Source organism: Paramormyrops kingsleyae, unplaced genomic scaffold (genome assembly GCF_048594095.1).
Source record: "Paramormyrops kingsleyae isolate MSU_618 unplaced genomic scaffold, PKINGS_0.4 ups39, whole genome shotgun sequence".
In the NCBI taxonomy this organism is placed as follows: Eukaryota; Metazoa; Chordata; class Actinopteri; order Osteoglossiformes; family Mormyridae; genus Paramormyrops; species Paramormyrops kingsleyae.
In genome coordinates, this window is record NW_027325977.1 from 224825 (window position 1) to 247627 (window position 22803).

General features: G+C 41.7%; 1 protein-coding gene across 1 annotated transcript in view; it reads right to left on the bottom strand.

Moving 5' to 3' along the window:
* Positions 1-16214, bottom strand: part of LOC140586324 (protein NLRC3-like) — a 62578-nt gene extending 46364 nt beyond the window's left edge. The window contains exons 1-5 of the mRNA XM_072708125.1: positions 16179-16214; positions 13847-14075; positions 11971-13690; positions 9838-10011; positions 9525-9698 (exon numbers count right to left, since the gene is read on the bottom strand). Of these exons, the coding sequence (XP_072564226.1) occupies positions 9525-9698; positions 9838-10011; positions 11971-13690; positions 13847-14075; positions 16179-16214 (2333 nt within the window). The remainder of the gene's footprint in view (positions 1-9524; positions 9699-9837; positions 10012-11970; positions 13691-13846; positions 14076-16178) is intronic.
* Positions 16215-22803: the final 6589 nt, after the last annotated feature.

Genomic DNA, 22803 nt, shown 5'->3' on the forward strand with positions numbered 1-22803 from the left:
TATCACCCCTAACTGTATCACAGTCTGCTAGCCAGAACTATAACATAAAAAAGTCTGTTTATTACCAATTTCTAAACAAACTGCCCTGTACACTTTCCATGTCAAAATAATTGGTCCTATCAAGACCTTTATATATACTGTATAAATTGTGCCACTGTATGTAGAAGTTACTATTGTACTCATTATTTAAAATGCAAAAGGTGCACAGCATACCCAAGCCAAGACTTTTAATATTAAAAATATAGTGTACACTTACTCAAACACAAGACTTTTAATATTAAAGATATAGTGTACACTTACTCAAACACAAGACTTTTAATATTAAAGATATAGTGTACACTTACTCAAACACAAGACTTTTAATATTAAAGATATAGTATACACTTACTCAAACAAATATTATGTATTGGTAATATTTATATCCAGCTGTTGGGTTTTTGTACCACTAACTTTTCCAGCCTCTTATTGCCCCCCTCCCAACTTTTTTGAGACGTGTTTCTGTCATGAAATTCAAAATGAGCCAATATTTTTCATGAAATTGCAAAATGTCTCACTCACAGTTTGCATATCGATCAAACAGGCCGACTGAAGATGCCATATCCTCTGCCCTTCACCTCTCCCTATCTCACCTGGAGAAGAGACACACTTATGTTAGAATGCTGTTCATAGACTTCAGCTCAGCATTCGACACCATCATCCCCCAAAGGCTCAGCAGGAAACTGAACGAGCTGGGACTGAGCACCTCTCTGTGTAACTGGATCCTGGACTTTCTGTCAGAGAGGCCTCAGTCCGTCCGTATCGGCGACAAAATGTCCAGCACCATCAGACTGAGCACAGGAATTCACATCTCAGACGACCTCACCTGGACCACCAACACCACCTCCATCACCAAAAAGGCTCAGCAGCGTCTTCACTTCCTGAGACGATTGAAGCGGGCCAACCTCCCTCCTCCCATCCTCTCCGTGTTCTACAGAGGCAGCGTAGAGAGCGTCCTGACCAGCTGCATTTCCGTCTGGTTCGGCAGTGCCAGTGCTGCTGACCAGAAGAGCCTGCAGCGGATCGTTAAAGCCGCTGGTAACATCATCGGGGCGTCTCTCCCCTCACTGCAGGAGATCTTCCACAAGCGCTGCATCAGAAAGGCCTCCCGCATCGTGCTGGACTCCTCCCCCCCCACACGGACTCTCTGCACTACTCCCATCTGGCAGACGCTACCGCAGCATCAAAGCCCGATCGACCAGACTGTGAGAGCTTCTTCCCACAAGCCGTCAGACTCCTCATCATGCTGCCTGCCCCCCCACCCCCACCCACACTCACACCTGAACTGTGAACCGTGACTTTACTGTGACTTTACACATCTGCACTTTACACATCACTGTTTAAAATGCACATGCTGCTACATGCACCAAAACAACTGTGCAAAACTGCATTTAAAAAAAAATACTGTCCTTGTATCATGTTGAACTGCTACTAATCATTTGCACACATTTCCACACAAAATTACATTCCCAGTATTGAAATATGTTTCTCTGCTGTTGCAATACTTGCACATATTCTGAATACCTCCTTAACTAATTGCACAATTTCCACGCTAGCTTAGAGTTTATATTTATATTTATAGTTTATATATTTATTCTCTGTGCCTATTTGTACTTTGTAAGAACTGGAGCTGCGTCGTCTCGTCTCACTGTATACATGTATATAGCTGAGATGACAATAAAGTTCACTTTGACTTTGACTTAATATAAGGAGTGAATAAAGCCCAATTCGTACTGTTACAGTCTGCGGACAGTGACAATGACTTTAGTGCATCGGTATGTGTTGACTGCACATTGCAGCGAATTCTTAGCCTGCTGGACTGCTGGAATATCATTGCTGTACTCATGGACCAGTTACAACAGTCTGCGCACACAGACAAACGTAATATGTGTGTAGAAGTCTGTGCACAGTATGAAATAGACTTAAAACCAAACCACCTCTTCTACTCCATCAGACTCCTGTTGGCTCGTTCTGGACCCCAACACAGCAAACAGACACCTCCAACTGTCTGAGGGGAACAGAGTGGTGACATGGAAGAGAGAGACAGAGTCATATCCTGATCACTGGGAGAGTTTTGACTCACTCCGGCAAGTGCTGTGTACAGAGGGTCTGACTGGGTGCTGCTACTGGGAGGTTGAGTGGAGCGGGCATTTGATTGGTGTAGCCGTCACATATAAAGGGATCAGCAGGATAGGATGGAGTAATGACAGTGGGCTTGGAAGCAATAACAAGTCCTGGTGTTTGTACTGTGATCCCTCTAGTTACACACTCTGGCACAATAATGATGACACTATTATATTTGCCCCCGCTCTTCTGAGATAGGAGTGTACCTGGATCATGGGACAGGAACGCTGTCCTTCTATGGCAGCTTGAGTAATATCATTCAGCCATGGCATCGATTTTGGCTTAGAAGGACAAACTTTAAGAGAGGCAATGACAATCTAAAATATCCTGGCAAGTGCAGTACAAAAGTGAAGTTAGCTCCTCCGTATCGGTACAGTGAATATTCTCTAAACACGGTCCAACAGCATCATTAAACGCAGTTACAAATTTTGTAGCAGTAGAAGGCTTCATCTGTCAGAAACACTGGGAGCCCCCACAAGTTAGGGGCATCACACGGAAGATAACTTTCGAACAGAATGGTGGAATGATCAGAGAAATCAGCCTCACAAACTGCCATATTAAAAACAGACAGGCCATATGATGGTACAAGGTCTAAAGTATGGCCATGTTCTTGAGTAGGACCTATTACAGACCTATTATAGGTCAAAAGATTCAGTAAGATTCAGGAAGTCTTTAACTAGCGGCTTAGGAAAGCAGCAAATATCTATGTTAAAATCACCCACAATCAAAACCCGGTCATATTTTGGCATAAAATAAGTCAGAAAGTTAGAAAAGTCACTAATAAAGTCCTTCTTACTGTATATATATTTTGGTGGCTGGTAAATCACAGCAATAAAAACTAGATTTAGGCGGCCCAGTTCAAACATAATCACCTCAAAATTGTAAAACTGCTGATAACTGTTTACTAGGGATGCAAATTATCGAGTAATTCATTAATCAATAGTTGTTTCATCTTATCGATCGATGATCGATTAATTGCTAAGCGGCAATTTTTCTGAGAAGCTGAATTTCCCTCTGAATAGGTTCCATCTACTGTATACGTAACATAGAATGCTATCTTCTATATGATATGAAGAAAAAATGCAAATCATATTCCTTAATCAAAGGTTTATTCTGAGCTCACTTGAGGGCAGGGAATAACATTTGGTAGCATTTCAAACATATTTTGAATAGAAAATATCAAAATATAAGAAAGACTACTTAAAACGAAAACAAATTCTCGCTGCTCATCTGCGACATTGGAAACATAAATAGCAGCACCATAAAATATACATTCCTGAATAGAAAAAACTGAATTTAGGCTACTTTAACATAGAGCACTTTCTCTTTGAAGAGTAATAAAATTAAATAAAATAAATTCTGAAAAGTAAATAAGGTGTCACATGTAGACTATTAGCAGTATTTATAATCCCTCTATCTATTTTTGTTTAAGAATATTAGCATATCAACATGGTCAGGAGTAAGTCGTGTGTGCAGCCTGTTAACAGTTAGGCCAGCTGCTGAGAAGACTCTCTCAGAAGGGACTGACGTGCCTGGAATGGCACAAGTAAATCTGTTGTTTGCTTGTGTTCCCGCGTGTGCGTCAAGTACGTCTGGCGTCAAGTGCGCCCCACGAGGACTGGCAAGGAATTATGGGTTCAAAATACAATTAATTGCAATTAATTAATTTTAATCGAGTAATTTCTTATCGACAATTAATTGATAATCGATTAATTGCTTACATCTCTTTAAAAACTATAGCTACTCCTCCTCCTTAACCAGTAGATCTCGATGAGCTAAAAGAAAAGAGAAGGCACTTGATTGAAGTCTGAATGCGGCGTAGATGATTGGGTACTCCTAGTGAAACAGAGGAAGGTCACCGTGTCTGCGGTTAATGTTTATAATCCGGCATTTTGTAGCAGAACGAATATCAAATAGAGCTTGGCGATCATATACCAGTAAGGAGCAAACATTTCCAGCAAAAAGCAACAAAAAAACACCAACATGAGCTAATCATGGAAGACGGCCGGCCACACACACTGGCACCATCTTAGGAATGAGACGTCTTATCTTGTCTAAAACTGGAGAAAATTTCCCATTCAATTCATGCTGAAGGAGGGGACTGAGTTTGTGAGTCAGTGGGTGAATGACAGATGCTCATCTTCATCCACTCATCCACCAGTTCATTCAGAACAAGAATGAGACCCAAGGGAGTGACCAAGGCTGTCGGTGGTCCATTCACTATAGGCATATATAGTCCCAGACTGTCAAAAAAGAGGGACAATCCTGGTTCAGTTTTGTTCCCCAAGGTGCAAACTTAATGTTCCCTCCCTCAGACTCCATTTCTGTACCTTAAATTAGACTAAAGGGCACTTTTACCTACAGCTAGGACACAATGGACAGACCCTTGAGGGAACAGCCCGTACAGATTGGTACTTTTTTTTCTGACAGTGCAGGTGTAGTTTCCAGCCAGTCACATGCTGACTTACAGCAGGTCCTTACATGCCTCACTGGCTCTCACTGGCCATAGTCAAGGAGGGAAGCAGCTTTACATTTCTGAGGACAAACAGCAGAAGGAAAACAACAAATCTGTGCAGAGACGTGAACGTGAGTGTGTAGCTGCTGTAAGGGACTCGTTCACTGTGAACAAATCGGCCGCAAACTTTACACCATAAATGGAAGATACCTGTATCAATAATTAATTATGGAGTGATGACTTTGTAATATGGGCATGTGCGGGGTGGGGGGGGGGGGGGAGCACTGGGGGTGCCAAATGATAACTGACGATCACTTAAACACCCCCATCCTAAGCAGGGAAATTTACCAGCCAGCAGAATTTATCGAGGGGACCTTCCCCCGCCCCCGACCGGCAATTTAGTGGTCTGATGCCCACCCAAGGGATCCCTCAACTTTGTTACGCAACGCACCCCCCCACCCCTTTCCATCCTGCCTTACAAACCACAGACTCACCCAACACCCTGAAGAAAGTTCCCTTTTAAGTTTGGCCTGTATATACCCTGTATATGTGTTTACTTATTGTTGCTAGTCTCAGTATCCATATAGGTTATGTTTGTTTGTGTCCTTAGACAGTCTTAGTGTTTTGTCTGCCACCCTTATAACCGTGTTTCACAGAGTATCACCTATTTTACCTTCTCACTCAAACCATTATATAAATATGGATAAATATATATGTATAGCTACACCTGCATACATGCTCTCATGGTTTCCCAGAGGAATCATGAAAGTTAAATAATGTAACCAGGTATCTCAGTGGGTCTCCTAACTATCAGAGGTTTTTTCAGTCTTTGCTTAACAACCCCCCCTTTTTACATTCCTCTGTTGGCCCTTATCTGATCTTTGTCATCTGACCTTTTTGACTCACAGGGATTCCACAATTGAGTTTGAAGTAATCAACCATTCAGCATAACAATTAGTTGATAATCATCATTAAATAATAATTAATAAAAAAAATTTTAATTTCCCTACACATTGGTGGAGACATTAAAATTTACTTGAGCTAATTTTTCCTACACCAGAGAATTTACAGTGAGTGAGTATGAGTGCTGATGATATTTCTATCTTACGACAGACATGAAAATGGAAGAATACAAACATTACAGAGGGTGAAGAACAAGGGTCATTTTCACACGCGGGGCCCCCCAGCCTGCCGCTGCCTGAGGAGCTGGGGGTCGTCGCCCCCCCTGCAACCTGCTGCCCAGGGTGGCAATCCTCTCCTGCATCCTCGTTTCTCCACCTTGCGATGCTCAGGGAGAATCATCAGCTTCCCCTGTTTTCCCTCCTTTTTCTGAGCCAGGGGAGTTTGTTCTTTGATATCTCCTAAATGGCGGCGTCCTCACTCTGCTCAAAGTGCTCCATGCGGATTGGACTCTTATCCAAACAAGACTGTTGGGTTGAAATTGTATATATATTATCACTCACGTGTATTCTGAAGAATGCATAACTTGTTTCATGAAACCACTGTGTAAGTGTTTACCAGTAATTTTCCATCACGTGCAGCAGATGAGCCCACCTCTGCTGTACGTTCTGTTGTTCCTGTTCCCACTCCCACTTTCCCATTGCATCCTATCCCATTCCAAATGTTGTTCACACCCACAATGTAACCTGATCAGTATGTTTACCTTATAGTATAAATAAACTCTGTCAGGGGCCACACCTTGGAAGCCATCACTGTAACTCACTGTAGAAGGTGTGGCTCCCCTTGTACAAGTAAAACAGCGCGTGTCTCATACTCTGTGGGCCAGCAGCCGGGGGGGGGGGGGGGGGCTGATCACTCTCTCCGACAAAGACTGTGGCCATTTTGAACACACTTCCACCAAAAGAGATTCACATTCCAAAAACAGTCACACAAAGTGAAATAAAGTGGCCTAAAAATTGTCTGACCACACTCACCCCTTCTGACATTTATCCCCCAAAGTGAAATCTGCCCCCACTCTCAGACTAGACACAGCCCCTCCCTAAACTTAAAGACCAGAATAAACATATTCAGAATTCAATATTAATATCAAAATTAATCAAGCCTATATTATCAAATACTTTGAAATAAATTATTGAAAGCCATTTAAATGTTTTTATTATTTCTTTGAGGATGACAAGAAATATCTTTGCAGGGTCAGTGAAAAGTTTGGAAACAAAACAAATTATTATTTAGATGCTCAGTGTATCAGTGATGTAGCTGATATCATTTTGCAAGAGGCCAATAGCTCGTCACCAGAGGAAGAAGAGGGACGTCAGAGCCATTGCGTTCAGGGGTATATCTGTATTGCTGCAATGCCACTGTGAGTGTTTTGTGGGATATATTGCATCTGATAATCTTATTCCTAAATTATTAACTGAGGGACCGCAGCATCTCGCGTGCTGCGACCGACGGGAAACCCGCAGTTACCTCAGGACGGCAGTAGGGGGCGGACGTGAGGTTCAGCCGTCTGAAGTTAAACGTATATTTAATGACAAATTAAAATGTGTTACGCTTTGTTTTTAATTACTTGTGTAATTATTTACTTACGTAGTAAGGACTTAGTTCGGCTTTTAATGAGTCTTCTCCCGAATTTTAACGTGGTGAGAGAGACGCGGTTTGCTAATTAGCTTGTCGGTTGTCAGGTTCACAGGTTTAGTTAGGAATATTTTATTGTTGCTTGTTGTATTTTGCTAATTTAATCTAATGTATGTTACTGATGTGATTTATGACTTTTGTTTTTAATTTTCGCTGTTATGTCTCCCGTCTCTTTTTACATGGTTATTATATATGCTGATTTAATCTAATGCTGTTAGTTATGTTCAATTACAGTAAAGTGTATTTATTTAATTGTATTATATGATTTATGTTACCCAGTTACCTCACGCTTTGAGTGGAGCTGAAACAGGACATTAATAGGATACAATATGAAGCCTTTATTGTCAGTGTACAGGTAGCAAATACAATATACAGACAGAAATATATAAAATGTAAATATACAGGGGAGTGGAAATGCCCCCCCACTCAACATGATTACATTTCATTACATTTTAATCAGACAGAAAAACAGGCATTTTGCCTGTTTGTTCAGTTTGCTGAACCCAGTCACTTATTTTATCTAAAATATGTCACACTTCAGTCAGAGTAAAAAGGGTTATACTGGTTAAAAAGCAGAGATTTTACCTTTTTGCCACGGAGAAGCAGAGACATGTGACACTCTGATAAGGTAAAAATGATTCCTCCAGCACACAGTGAGCTATCCCAGCATGCACAGGGACACGGAGGAGTTTGTATAATAAACCCCAAACCCTGGACAGAGGGGTTCAGTGAATGAGGAGGTGAAGCTGTACAGGAGGGTCAGTCCATCAGAGGAGACTCTGTAGAAGGACAGAGTACCATCACGTGATGAGTCAGACAAGGGGGCGGGTGCGCGTGCTGACGGAATACAGGTACAGAGCAGGAGGGAGGGAAAGGAGGAGAGAAAGAGGGAGTGTGGTGCGCGAATAGTAGACAAGATGAGTGATAGTTGGAAACGAAGCGACATTTTGATGCATTTTAATAGCTATGATAACTCAAAGCCACAATGCACAGTTTGCAAGATGAAGCTGTCATTTAGATCAGGATCCACAAACAACCTTCACAGATACTTAAGAACTGCGCGTCCAACAGTGCAGGTGAAAGGAAAAAGAAGCCGGATAGGCCGTCTAAGCTGAGGCACTTAGCCTTTCTGCCCCAAAGAAAATGTTAAAATGTTAGACTGTTAGAAAGGTGATAGATAGTTGTTAAAGTGGATAGATACTAAAACTGTTGGATGCTGGTGTTTTGCACATTGTAATTTCTTTATAATTTCTTTATTGTTATTCGTTATTTATGTTATTTGACTGTTAATGGTATCAAAGACAAAAACTGATTTTCCACTATATAATGTTCAATACACGTGTAGTAGTGTTTGAGGTTTTTACATTTCATCTTTGTATACCAAACATGATGTAAAATTATGGTATTGAGAAAATCATAAGGTTTAGTACACATATCAATCATGCGTCATAACAGCGCTGAATCTGGCTGAGGCAGAAGTAATAAAATGAAGAGCCGTTTGGGAGCCGGAAGAGCCGGCTCTTCTTGGTGAGCTGAGCCAAATGATCTGACTCACTAAAAAGAGCCGAAATTCCCATCACTAGCGCAGACTGAAGAGACATTCGGTGTCACAGCCAGTTTGGGGAGATTACGGGTGCTGTCTTAGGACAATAGTAACAAATCTCAAAACAGTACTAATACAGAAGTTCCCAGACTCCCATTGTTATTTAAGAAAATAGTCATTTTTAAACCCAAAAAAGAAAAGAAGAAAAAAAATAAACAAACACACATCACAATAACTGTGTGAATGCTTTCATAAAGTAGTATTAACGGTATTAAGAATAAAAACATGCAAACAAACTTACATTTCTGGATCCCTGGTCTGGTCCTGCACTCTCCACTGTGGTCCACACTATAGCAGAAGCAGAATGACATAGTACTGCTGTATCCATTTATTTAATTGTTGTATTTTCTCCACATACATGAGTCTATAGCAGGAGCAGACACACATTCTGTACTCACTTCAGTTTCTCCAGTTTACAGCTGGGATCCTCCAGTAGAGCAGAGAGCAGCTTCACTCCGGAGTCTCCTGGTTGATTGTAGCTCAGGTCCAGCTCTCTCAGGTGTGAGGGGTTTGACCTCAGAGCTGAAGCCAGGGAAGAACAGCCTTCTTCTGTGACTCTACAGAATGACAGCCTGCAGAGAGACAGACAATATCTCTCCAATAAATAAAATCACCTCACCACTATGAGTATTACTTTTAAGTAAATGTGACGACTTCAATAAATATTTCAGTAATTACACATTACACTGTGGAACACCCAGTAATATTGACCTCAGTATCTCCAGTGTACAGTGTGAATCCCCCAGTCCAGCAGAGAGCAGCTTCACCCCTGAATCCTGCAGGTCATTGTCACTCAGGTCCAGCTCTCTCAGCTGAGAGGAGTTTGATCTGAGAGCTGAAGCCAGGGAAGAACAGCCTTCTTCTGTGACTCTACAGAATGACAGCCTGCAGAGAGACAGACAATATCTCTCCAATAAATAAAATCACCTCACCACTATGAGTATTACTTTAAAGTAAATGTGACGACTTCAATAAATATTTCAGTAATTACACATTACACTGTGGAATACCCAGTAATATTGACCTCAGTATCTCCAGTGTACAGTGTGAATCCCCCAGTCCAGCAGAGAGCAGCTTCACCCCTGAATCCTGCAGGTCATTGTCACTCAGGTCCAGCTCTCTCAGCTGAGAGGAGTTTGATCTGAGAGCTGAAGCCAACACTTCACAGCAAGTCTCTGTGAGTCTACAGCTGTCCAGTCTGGAAAAGGAAACGTGTTAAGATATAAATACATACACCATACACAGGTATATCAAATGAAATATCAAAATAAACATTTGTAAGCACAATAAGACATGCAGCATATTGCTGAAATATCAGTTATTTTGTTGTTTCCTTGTCCTAGTCAGAAACACAAATAGTTTTTACTTGACACTCCCCAGCCGAGACGAACCTGCTCTTTAATGACCTTACAGGGTGAGTTACCCTGAGACGCTTTAATATCTGCATAAGTATTTTTATAAAGCTCTGAGCAGCACTGGGGCTCAGTGATCAGCACTACAGCCGACCCAGGGGATCTAGGGTTTTGAGTTCAATTCCGGCCTTGGATGTGTGTAAGTGTACATGTTTATGTCTGCTGCTTATAATTATATATTTAGATTTATACTTATGTCACCTGCACTTTAAATACAAAGCTCTATCATCATATACACATGTACAGTTTTTAACCTTAAGTTTATTTCCTATATTAGTACTTCTGTAATTCTTTTATGTATACATTTTTTAGTTATTGTAGCTTTTCAGTTTATTGTAAGATTTTTAACTGTTGACTTATTCTTAATTCTATTTTTATTTTGATTTGCACAGTCTATAGTGCTGTCGCCTCTCTGATATTGCTCTCTCTGACACACACATACAGGTCAGAGCACAGGTTTGGCCAGCATCCAGCCCCCTGAAGATGGGGGGTAAGGGCCTTGCTCAAGGCCCAAAACCAGCATCAATCTGCCAGCCAGGTTCAGTGATACCTCGGTTCTCGAACTCACTAGAACTCGAATTTTTTGAAAGTCGAACAAACCAGTTTGACCTAGAACTCTATCTGAATATCAGAAGTCAAACCGTGAACGCTGACCTAATATAAATTGTACGCGTCAGGAAATGAGTCATACTACAATGCAATTCTTACTTGAATGCCTTCTTCACAGACTGGACGATTAACCAAATAAAGCAGCGCAACATTACAGTAACTAGCAATAAATAGACAACTAACTTACGTGTACTATTAGAGCATTTATGTCAATAATTTAAACTTTATTTTACCAGGTAAATTAATTGAAAACCAGTTCTCACTGCTTTACGTGACATTTGGGAGAAATAGCAGATTACACATTGGAACTACCTGGGATACAAACGTCATGCGTGTCACTAAACTTTTCAGCCAATAAGAGCAAAGGTGTGTCGTCCAGGAGGCGGTTCCAGTTTGTGCAGCCGGGTGAGAGTTCGCAATGCATCTAACCATAATGCATTGCGTCAGGATCAGAAAGAATGCGTTGCTTTAAGCCAGCACTGTAAGCAAGTCGAACGCACCCAATGACCGGACTGGGGAAACAAATTGAAACGCGGACTTACAGAGGACTAATGACAACAACCAGAAACAGCTGATCACATGGGGATCCCACACGAGGTTAACGAGTGGGCGTGGCACACGGAAGGAGCGGACGATCAAGACAGGACAGGGGTAATGTTGGGATAAGATCTTTACGTTTTGGAAGCCATTAAGAAAAAAATGCTCTTCTTGTTTTATCCTGTTCATTTTGTGTTTAAATGCTAAAAAAAAAACATATTTAAGTGTAATTTTGGGGGGCCGGGAACCAATTAACTGGTTTTCCATTATTTCTTATGGGAAAAATTTGATCAGAACTCGAACTTTTTAGGATTCGATCCGGGGCCCGGAGCGGATTAAGTTCGAGAACCGAGGTAACACTGTATTTAAACCGGTGACCTTCTGACCACAGGCACAGAGTCTAAACCCACTGAACCACACACCACACCAAGAATATTAAAAAATAAATAAATAAATACATATCCTGTAGTATCTACAATCCAAAAATCTAAAGAATTTCTGGGTGTCCATATAAATACACTGTTCTGATAAGATATAAAAGCTGTATCATGAATAACATCTGTTCTTCTTTAGCAACAGACGTATGTAAGATCACTTACAGAGCTGTCCTTGATTTCTTGATCACAGGCAGCAGCCTCTGAAGACCTTCATCTGATCTGATGTATTTCTTCAGATCAAACACATCCAGCTCCTTATCTGACATCAGTAACACAAAGGCCAGAGCTGACCACTGTGCAGGTGAGAGGTCTGCTGCTGAAAGGCTTCCTGAACTCAGGTATCTTTGTACTTCCTCTATTAGAGAATTGTCACCCAGTTCATTAAGACAGTGGAACAGATTGATAGTGCTTTCTGCAGATAAATTCTCATGTATTTTCTCCTTGATGTACTGGGCTGTTTCCTTAATGTTACTTGAGCTGGGTCTTGTCTTTCCCAGTAGATTTTGTAACAGAGTTTTACTGGAGTCTGTTGAGAGACCAAGGAGGAAGCGGAGGTAGAGGTCCAAGTGTCCATTCTTGCTCTTTAATGCCTGATCCACTGCAATCTTCAGCAGGTCAGCTGATGAGTTTGACAGAAACACATATAAAGCAGCGAGATACTCCTGGATGCTCAGATGCACAAAGCAGTACACCTTCTCCTGATACAATCCATATTCCTCCTTAAAGACTTCTGTGCACACTCCAGAGTAAACTGAAGCTTCAGTGACATCAATGTTATTCTCTATCAGATCTTGCTTATAAAATATGAGATTGCCTTTTTCAAGGTTGTCAAAAGCCAGTTTACCAAGTTTCAAAAGGAATTCCTTGCTGTATTCCTTAAGCTTGGCTTCATAGTTTTTCATATACTTGTCATTTTTTAAACTCGCCTGAAAGATCAGGAAGTGTGTGTACATTTCAGTCAGAGTCCTTGGAATTTCTCCCTTGTCAGTCTCACTAAAAAGCCTTTCAAGGACAGTGGCTGAAATCCAGCAGAACACAGGTATGTGGCACATGATGAAGAGGCTCCTTGATGATTTCACATGTGTGATAATCCTGCTGGCCAGACTCTGATCACTAAATCTCTTCCAGAAATACTCCTCCTTCTGGGCATCATTCAACCCTCGTATCTCTGTCACCTGGTGGACACACTCAGGAGGTATCTGATTGGCTGCTGCTGGTCGGGAGGTTATCCAGAGGAGAGCGGATGGAAGCAGATTCCCCTTAATGAGGTTAGTCAACAGCACATCCAGTAATGTCTTCTTTGTTACATCAAACCAGCTCTCATTGTTCTGAAAATCTAGAGGAAGGCGACATTCATCCAGACCGTCAAAGATCAACAAAACTTTGTACCTACACAGCTCAGTGGATTCAAGTGATTTCAGTTCTGGGACAAAGTGGTGAAGCAGATCAATCAGACTGTATTCATCCTTAATCAAATTCAGGTCCCGGAAAGGAAGAGCAAATATGAAGTGAATGTCCTGGTTTGCTTTTCCTTCTGCCCAGTCAAGAATAACTTTCTGCACAGAGATTGTTTTCCCGATACCTGCGACCCCTTTTGTGAATACAGTTCTGATAGGTGTCACACGCCCATGTAAGGGTTTAAATATATCATTGCACTTGACTGTAGTATCTTCTGTTTCCCTTTTCTTGGATGCTGTTTCAATCTGTCTCACTTCATGTTCATCATTGACTCCTCCAGCTCCCCCTTCAGTTATGTAGAGTTCTGTGTAAATATCTTTGAGAAGTGTTGGCTGTCCTTCCTTAGCTTTCCATTCAAATACACACTCAAATTTCTTCTTCAGATTACATTTGATTCTGCGTTGACACTGTGACAGAAGATGCCCTGAAATGAAATGAGAGCTTTTCAAAAAACTTTTTTTTTTATTTAAGCCAAATAAAATCAAATTAAATAAATGATAAACTGAAATGTAATACATTTTTACATAAACACTTTTTCTGTGGCAAGTCAAACACACACTGAATGAGGTACAGCTCTTACTCTTCTCCAGCATGTCAGCGAGATCATTTTGCTCCATGGTCCTCAGGATGTACAGTGTGATCTTCAGAGCTCCCTCTCTACCACAGGTCTTCTGCATCTGACCATCACTGTCCAGGTCATTGTCCTCCTCCAGCTGAGGCTCAGAGCATTCTGGGTTATTCTGATCCAGGTACCTTTTGAATTTCATCAGCTCATCCTTCAGAAACTTTTGAGCTTTTTTCTCCAGTAACTGAAATGAACAGTTACAGTTTAATTATTATCACTCCAGGCACCGTATCTTTTTATAACTTCATTTGTGAATTATGCTGCGTTCCATTTCAACTTGTAACTTGGAACTTCAGAGTTCCTAGTGGGAAATTTCAACTGGAAGTCAAACTTCCAACCTTGACCTCAGAATTCAAAATGGCTTAACGCTCTTTATCAACAGAAGTTAAAGCTATAGTTTTACAGTGTTGATTAGCAGTTATATGTATTATTTGTGGCCCATTAAATTGGTTGTACACACCACTTTCTGTGGACGTGTTGCTATGGTGTTTTTATGTGCAAAACACCACGTAATGTGTTATGTAAGGAATAATTGACGACGGGCCGTTGAATTATTAGAAAAAATAATGCACACCCGAGGTGTAACGGCCACGACGCGAAGCGTAGTGGCCGTTACACCTCGGGTGTGCATTATTTTTCTAATAATTCAACGGTCCGGAGTCAATTATTCCGCTTATACTACGGTTGCCACACCTCAAGACATCGATCAGATGATATATTTCAAGGGATTCGTCCGGTTTTTCTACTTAAATCGCTATTGTGAGTAGGATTATTTCTTCCGCATCTCATCCAACGACTCTTTTGCTAGTTCCAAAACGTCATTAGCTGTTGTTTTTTTGGTGTTTTTCTCCCTCGAGTATGTCTAGCTGTTCTTCGCTGATCGTTTTATGTCTTTTGTTGTTGCCGGCTGCCTTTGATGTCCGCTTCCGTTTATGTTGTTTTTCATCTGGACTGTCTAATACTGCTGCAGCCCAGTTGTTGAAAGTTTCATATTCACCGTAAATATTAAAATTTACTTTCGGAAAATCGTCTGTCATGTTGTTGTTTTTGTTAGTCCTGTGTGCTGTATAGGTACTGTATGCTAATTCCCGTTATTACAGTTAACTATGCGAAGTGATATGGAACTGTAATGCGGTCAAGAGAGCTGCCTGGAACTACGTTCGCCGTGCGTTTCCCTGAAAATAATTGCACACCTCAGAACGTTCGTCAGCCAATCAGATTCAAGCATTCAACGGTCCCGTAGTATAAACTTCAATAATAAATGCACACCTTGAAGATGGATGATAAGTCTCCTTTATCTGGATGTGAATTACATCTTTTCCCTCGGTCCCTGTAAACAAAACACAAATATCCAGCCATTATATTTTTATTTAACTAGATGTAACTGCCATTCACATTCTGAACTTATTTCATTAGGGTGGCTTCTTGACATCAGTATAAGAGAAGCAGTGACATCTAGTGGCAGCACAGAGAGACAGCAGGTAGCAGCCAGGAGAGACGGTTTGGCATGTAGCTCCCAGTCACTCAATGACATTCACTGGTTACTTCTTGTAAACTGTTTAACATGATTTCAAACAGATTTCAACTTAATTACCATAACTATCTGGGGGTGGAATTTTTTTGGAGGGGACAACCCTGACTCCTGCAATCTAGGGGCCCCCAACTGATCTCAACTTGTTTTTTTTGCTAAAAAAACACATTGATCAAATGTTCTTACCAAACCATTTATATATTAATTTTGATTACAATTAAATGTATAACAATATACCATTATACAAATTTTGCATGATATCACCCCCCCCCCCCCAATCTGTGAATTTTACCGACAGCTCTCCTGTTTCTCTTTTGGCTCCAAAAGCAGCTCGCTTAACCCCAAAGGGATTTGTTCTATCCCTTGTTTCCAGGGTTAGCACCAGACTGCCTGTAATACTCAGGGGCTTCCTGTCTCTTGCTGGGCTGCACCTCAAGTACCCAGCAGGCCCAGGCTCTGGTGTGACCTCTGGCAGCTCCGTAGGATCTTGTCCAGTGTGAGAGAAAAACTGACTAGAGGGATATTTTGTAATCAGCTTTGAAACTGTATCTTTGTGCAACTAATGCAAAAGTCCCTGAGTGTTAGGTAGCTGACAGCCTAGAATGTCAGCTTAAGAGAATTAAGAGTTAACCTTAGTGTAGCGATATGTGCTTGAACTTTGTGCTCATTAGATTGAGCAGAAATGCAGGCTAGATAACAGAAATGCAGGTTTAGAGCGTGTTTATCAGACAGAGCAGGAAAACTACAAAAGGCTACAGTGAGTGGGGGCTGCTTGCAGGCGGCCAGACCCATAAGTTACAGGCTGTATAAAGTACATATGAAATGCTGATTACAAAATATCCCTCTTTTCTCTCACAAGTGTTTTCCCTGGTCCCAGGTTCATAGCTCCTTAGTTCTGTGTTTGTTAATTGTTAGTTAATTCCATCTGTGTCCTCGTTTCCAGTGTCTGCTCTGATTGGTTGATTGTGTTGAGTTCTCACACCTGCCTTTTGTTAGTCCCCATGATCTGTGTATTTTACTGCCTGCCTGTGGTCAGTTCCCTTACTTGGTCATTGTATCACATGCTGTTGATCCTGTGCTTTGTTCCTGTGTGTATTGGATTCCTGTGTAGTTATTTTCCCCTTAGTTCTGCTCCCTGGGTTGCTGCTCTTTACTAGTGTCCCCTGTGTTTTTGTTGTTATGGCCTTTTGACCCCTCGTGGTTCCCTTATTTTCTGCTCTGTGTTTTGTTATAAATAAACCCCTGTCATCTTGGAGCCGCACTGTGGATCGTCATCCTTTCCTCGCCTGCACCATCCCCTGATCCCATAACAACTAGCTAATAAGTAACAGGCACTGTTCCATTAAACATGTTCAATCTGAAGCCTCAGTCTGAACAGAGCTAATGAGCCCATGAGAATCTATTTATTATCAAAGCAGAAACATCTGTCCCAGAAGAAGACAATCTATTGCCCAGTCATGCTTAATCAATATAGAGCAGTACAGTAGCTTTTTCCAGCTGCATGCTGAGGATTGACATTTAAAATGCACTTTTCAATCTACCTTCTAATTCCAGCTCTCAAGAAGTCAGTCTTTACAGTAATCCTCATCATTTTATCTCAGACGTGATTTATACAGAAGACAGACAAAACTTCTTTTAAAGACAATAGAATTTACAAAACATAAAAATATGCATTCGTGCAGTTTTTTTCCTCATAACTTTTGTGTGCCTGTATGCCTTTTGACTGAGAGTCTGAATGTTTTAAACAGTGTTTGTTTAATTGCATATTTACCTTTGATCTAATGGAAAAGGTACCTCTCTGAAGTGGATTGGTTGGTCCATTGACCAGTCACTCTTCATGGAAACACAGCTGGGTACAGGTGAGCCTGCTCTCTCCATCAGGACACTGTGGACAGTGAGAGGAAAGATCCTCATTATATAAATATAACCCATATACTGTGGACAGGGTCACATTAAATCTTCAGCTGTTTAACCTTATGATCTGTCTTCATGTACTTTGATATGCTGTGAAGCTCTTGATGCAAACATGCTTGTTTACATTTAGCTTTAATGTGAAATAAAGTGTCGCAACTAAAATGAAGCTCCCAGTATAAAAGGTTTAGTATCATTGTTACAGCCTCCGTTACTAGACTTGCCTGTTGTTGCTTAATATTATGTAAAGTTAACCTTAAATGGGGTTCCCCACAATAAATTTCACCAAGTTACGAAAAAATTGCAGACCAAAATTACCGAATACCGATATCATGTTCTGAATGGGAGGGGAGGTGCGGAGACTGAAAATATAAACTTTATTTTATCATATTCAGAAAATCACCTCGCGCCCCATAGATGTGAAAAATTGAAGAATCAGCGCTAGGTGGGAGCAGAGGACGGCGTCCAGGGAGTAGAGTTAACTAATTGCACAATTTCCACGCTAGCTTAGAGTTTATATTTATATTTATAGTTTATATATTTATTCTCTGTGCCTATTTGTACTTTGTAAGAACTGGAGCTGTGTCGTCTCGTCTCACTGTATACATGTATATAGCTGAGATGACAATAAAGTTCACTTTGACTTTGACTTAATATAAGGAGTGAATAAAGCCCAATTCCTACTGTTACAGTCTGCGGACAGTGACAATGACTTTAGTGCATCGGTATGTGTTGACTGCACATTGCAGCGAATTGTTAGCCTGCTGGTCTGCTGGAATATCATTGCTGTACTCATGGACCAGATACAACAGTCTGCGCACACAGACAAACGTAATATGTGTGTAGAAGTCTGTGCACGGTATGAAATAGACTTACAACCAAACCATCTGTTCTCCTCCATCAGACTCCTGTCGGCTCGTTCTGGACCCCAACACAGCAAACAGACACCTCCAACTGTCTGAGGGGAACAGAGTGGTGATATGGAAGAGAGAGACAGAGTCATATCCTGATCACTGGGAGAGTTTTGACTCACTCCGGCAAGTGCTGTGTACAGAGGGTCTGACTGGGTGCTGCTACTGGGAGGTTGAGTGGAGCAGGCACTTGATTGGTGTAGCCGTCACATATAAAGGGATCAGCAGGATAGGATGGAGTAATGACAGTGGGCTTGGAAGCAATGACAGGTCCTGGTGTTTGTACTGTGATCCCTCTAGTTACACACTCTGGCACAATAATGATGACACTATTATATTTGCCCCCGCTCTTCTGAGATAGGAGTGAACCTGGATCACGGGACAGGAACGCTGTCCTTCTATGGCAGCCTGAGTAATATCATTCAGCCATGGCATCGATTTTGGCTTAGAAGGACGAACTTTAAGAGTGGCAATGACAATCTAAAATATCCTGGCAAGTGCAGTACAAAAGTGAAGTTAGCTCCTCCGTATCGGTACAGTGAATATTCTCTAAACACGGTCCAACAGCATCATTAAACGCAGTTACAAATTTTGTAGCAGTAGAAGGCTTCATCTGTCGGAAACATTGGGAGCCCACACAAGTTAGGGGCATCACACGGAAGATAACTTTCGATCAGAATGGGGGAATGATCAGAGAAATCAGCCTCACAAACTGCCATATTATAAACAGACAGGCCATATGATGGTACAAGGTCTAAAGTATGACCATGATCTTCAGTATGACCTATTACAGACCTATTACAGGTCAGAAGATTCAGTAAGATTCAGGAAGTCTTTAACTAGCGGCTTAGGCGAGCAGCAAATATGTATGTTAAAACCACCCACAATCAAAACCCGGTCATATTTTGGCATAAAATAAGTCAGAAAGTTAGAAAAGTCACTAATAAAGTCCTTCTTATATATATTTTGGTGGCCGGTAAATCACAGCAATAAATACTAGATTTAGGCGGCCCAGTTCAAACATAATCACCTCAAAATTGTAATATAAAACTGCTGATAACTGTTTACAAATAAAAGTTCTCTTTAAAAACTATAGCTACTCCTCCTCCTTAACCAGTAGATCTCGACGAGCTAAAAGATCGGAGAAGGCACTTGATTGAAGTCTGAATGCGGCGTAGATGATTGGGTACTCCTAGTAAAACAGAGGAAGGTCACCGTGTCTGCTGTTAATGTTTATAATCCGGCATTTTGTAGCAGAACGAATATCAAAAAGAGCTTGGCGATCATATACCAGTAAGGAGCAAACATTTCCAGCAAAATGCAACAAAAAACAAAAAAACACCAACATGTTCATCATGGAAGATGGCCGGCCACACACACTGGCACCATCTTAGGAATGAGACGTTTTATATTGTCTAAAACTGGAGAAAATTTGCCATTCACTTCATGCTGAAGGAGTGGACAGAGTTGCTGAGTCAGTAGGTGAATGACAGACGCTCATGTTCATCCACTCACTCACCAGCTCATTCAGAACGAGAATGAGACCCAAGGGAGTGACCAAGGCTGTCGGTGGTCCGGTCACTATACGCATATATAGTCCCACACTGTCAAAAAAGAGGGACAGTCCTGGTTCAGTTTTGTTCCCAGAGGTGCAAATTTAATGTTCCCTCCCTCAGACTCCATTTCTGTACCTTAAATTAGACTAAAGGGCACTTTTACCTACAGCTAGGATACAATTGACAGACCCTTGAGGGAACAGCCCGTACAGATTGGTACTTTTTTTTCTGACAGTGCAGGTGTAGTTTCCAGCCAGTCACATGCTGACTTACAGCAGGTCCTTACATGCCTCACTGGCTCTCACTGGCCATAGTCAAGGAGGGAAGCAGCTTTACGTTTCTGAGGACAAACAGAAGAAGGAAAACAACAAATCTGTGCAGAGACGTGAACGTGAGTGTGTAGCTGCTGTAAGGGACTCCTTCACTGTGAACAAATCGGTCACAAACTTTACACCATAAATGGAAGATACCTGTATCAATAATTAATGATGGAGTGATGACTTTGTAATGTGGGCATGTGCGGGGTGTGTGGGGGGGGGAGCACTGGGGGCGCCAAATGATAACTGACGATCACTTAAACGCCCCCATCCTAAGCAGGGAAATTTACCAGCCAGCAGAATTTATCGAGGGGACCTTCCCCCCCCGACCGGCAACTTAGTGGTCTGATGCCCACCCAAGGGATCCCTCAACTTGGTACGCAACGCACCCCCCCCCCCTTTCCATCCTGCCTTACAAACCACAGACTCACCCAACACCCTGAAGAAAGTTCCCTTTTAAGTTTGGCCTGTATATACCCTGTATATGTGTTTACTTATTGTTGCTAGTCTCAGTATCCATATAGGTTATGTTTGTTTGTGTCCTTAGACAGTCTTAGTGTTTTGTCTGCCACCCTTATAACCGTGTTTCACAGAGTATCACCTATTTTACCTTCTCACTCGAACCATTATATAAATATGAATAAATATACACTCACCTAAAGGATTATTAGGAACACCTGTTCAATTTCTCATTAATGCAATTATCTAATCAACCAATCACATGACAGTTGCTTCAATGCATTTAGGGGTGTGGTCCTGGTCAAGACAATCTCCTGAACTCCAAACTGAATGTCAGAATGGGAAAGAAAGGTGATTTAAGCAATTTTGAGTGTGGCATGGTTGTTGGTGCCAGACGGGCCGGTCTGAGTATTTCACAATCTGCTCAGTTACTGGGATTTTCACGCACAACCATTTCTAGGGTTTACAAAGAATGGTGTGCAAAGGGAAAAACATCCAGTATGCGGCAGTCCTGTGGGCGAAAATGCCTTGTTGATGCTAGAGGTCAGAGGAGAATGGGCCGACTGATTCAAGCTGATAGAAGAGCAACTTTGACTGAAATAACCACTCGTTACAACCGAGGTATGCAGCAAAGCATTTGTGAAGCCACAACACGCACAACCTTGAGGCGGATGGGCTACAACAGCAGAAAACCCCACCGGGTACCACTCATCTCCGCTACAAATAGGAAAAAGAGGCTACAATTTGCACAAGCTCACCAAAATTGGACAGTTGAAGACTGGAAAAATGTTACCTGGTCTGATGAGTCTCGATTTCTGTTGAGACATTCAAATGGTAGAGTCAGAATTTACCGTAAACAGAATGAGAACATGGATCCATCATGCTTTGTTACCACTGTGCAGGCTGGTGGTGGTGGTGTAATGGTGTGGGGGATGTTTTCTTGGCACACTTTAGGCCCCTTAGTGCCATTTGGGCATCGTTTAAATGCCACGGCCTACCTGAGCATTGTTTCTGACCATGTCCATCCCTTTATGACCACCATGTACCCATCCTCAAATGGCTACTTCCAGCAGGATAATGCACCATGTCACAAAGCTCGAATCATTTCAAATTGGTTTCTTGAACATGACAATGAGTTCACTGTACTAAAATGGCCCCCACAGTCACCAGATCTCAACCCAATAGAGCATCTTTGGGATGTGGTGGAACGGGAGCTTCGTGCCCTGGATGTGCATCCCACAAATCTCCATGAACTGCAAGATGCTATCCTATCAATACGGGCCAACATTTCTAAAGAATGCTTTCAGCACCTTGTTGAATCAATGCCACGTAGAATTAAGGCAGTTCTGAAGGCGAAAGGGGGTCAAACACCGTATTAGTATGGTGTTCCTAATAATCCTTTAGGTGAGTGTATATGTATAGCTACCCCTGCATACTGTACATGCTCTCATGGTTTCCCAGAGGAATCGTGAAAGTTAAATAATGTAACCAGGTATCTCAGTGGGTCTCCTAACTATCAGAGGTTTTTTCAGTCTTTGCTTAACAACCCCCCCTTTTTACATTCCTCTGTTGGCCCTTATCTGATCTTTGTCATCTGACCTTTTTGACTCACGGGGATTCCGCAATTGAGTTTGAAGGACAACAATTAGCATAACAATTAGTTGATAATCATTATTAAATAATAATTTATTAAAATGTAATTAATTTCCCTACACATTGGTGGACATTAAAATTTACTTGAGCTAATTTTTCCTACACCAGAGAATTTACAGTGAGTGAGTGAGAGTGTTGATGATATTTCTATCATACGACAGACATGAAAATGGAAGAATACAAACATTACAGAGGGTGAAGAACAAGGGTCATTTTCACACGTGGGGCCCCCCAGCCTGCCGCTGCCTGAGGAGCTGGGGGTCGTCGCCCCCCCTGCAGCCTGCTGCCCAGGATGGCAATCCTCTCCTGCATCCTCGTTTCTCCACCTTGAGATGCTCAGGGAGAATCACCAGCTTCCCCTGTTTTCCCTCCTTTTTCTGAACCAGGGGAGTTTGTTCTTTGATATCTCCTAAATGGCGGCGTCCTCACTCTGCTCAAAGTGCTCCATGCAGATTGGACTCTTATCCGAACAAGACTGTGGCCATTTTGAACACACTTCCACCAAAACGAGATTCATACTAAACTACTGTGTTTTATTATTCCAAGCAAGCTTAATGAATGAATCAACTATGTG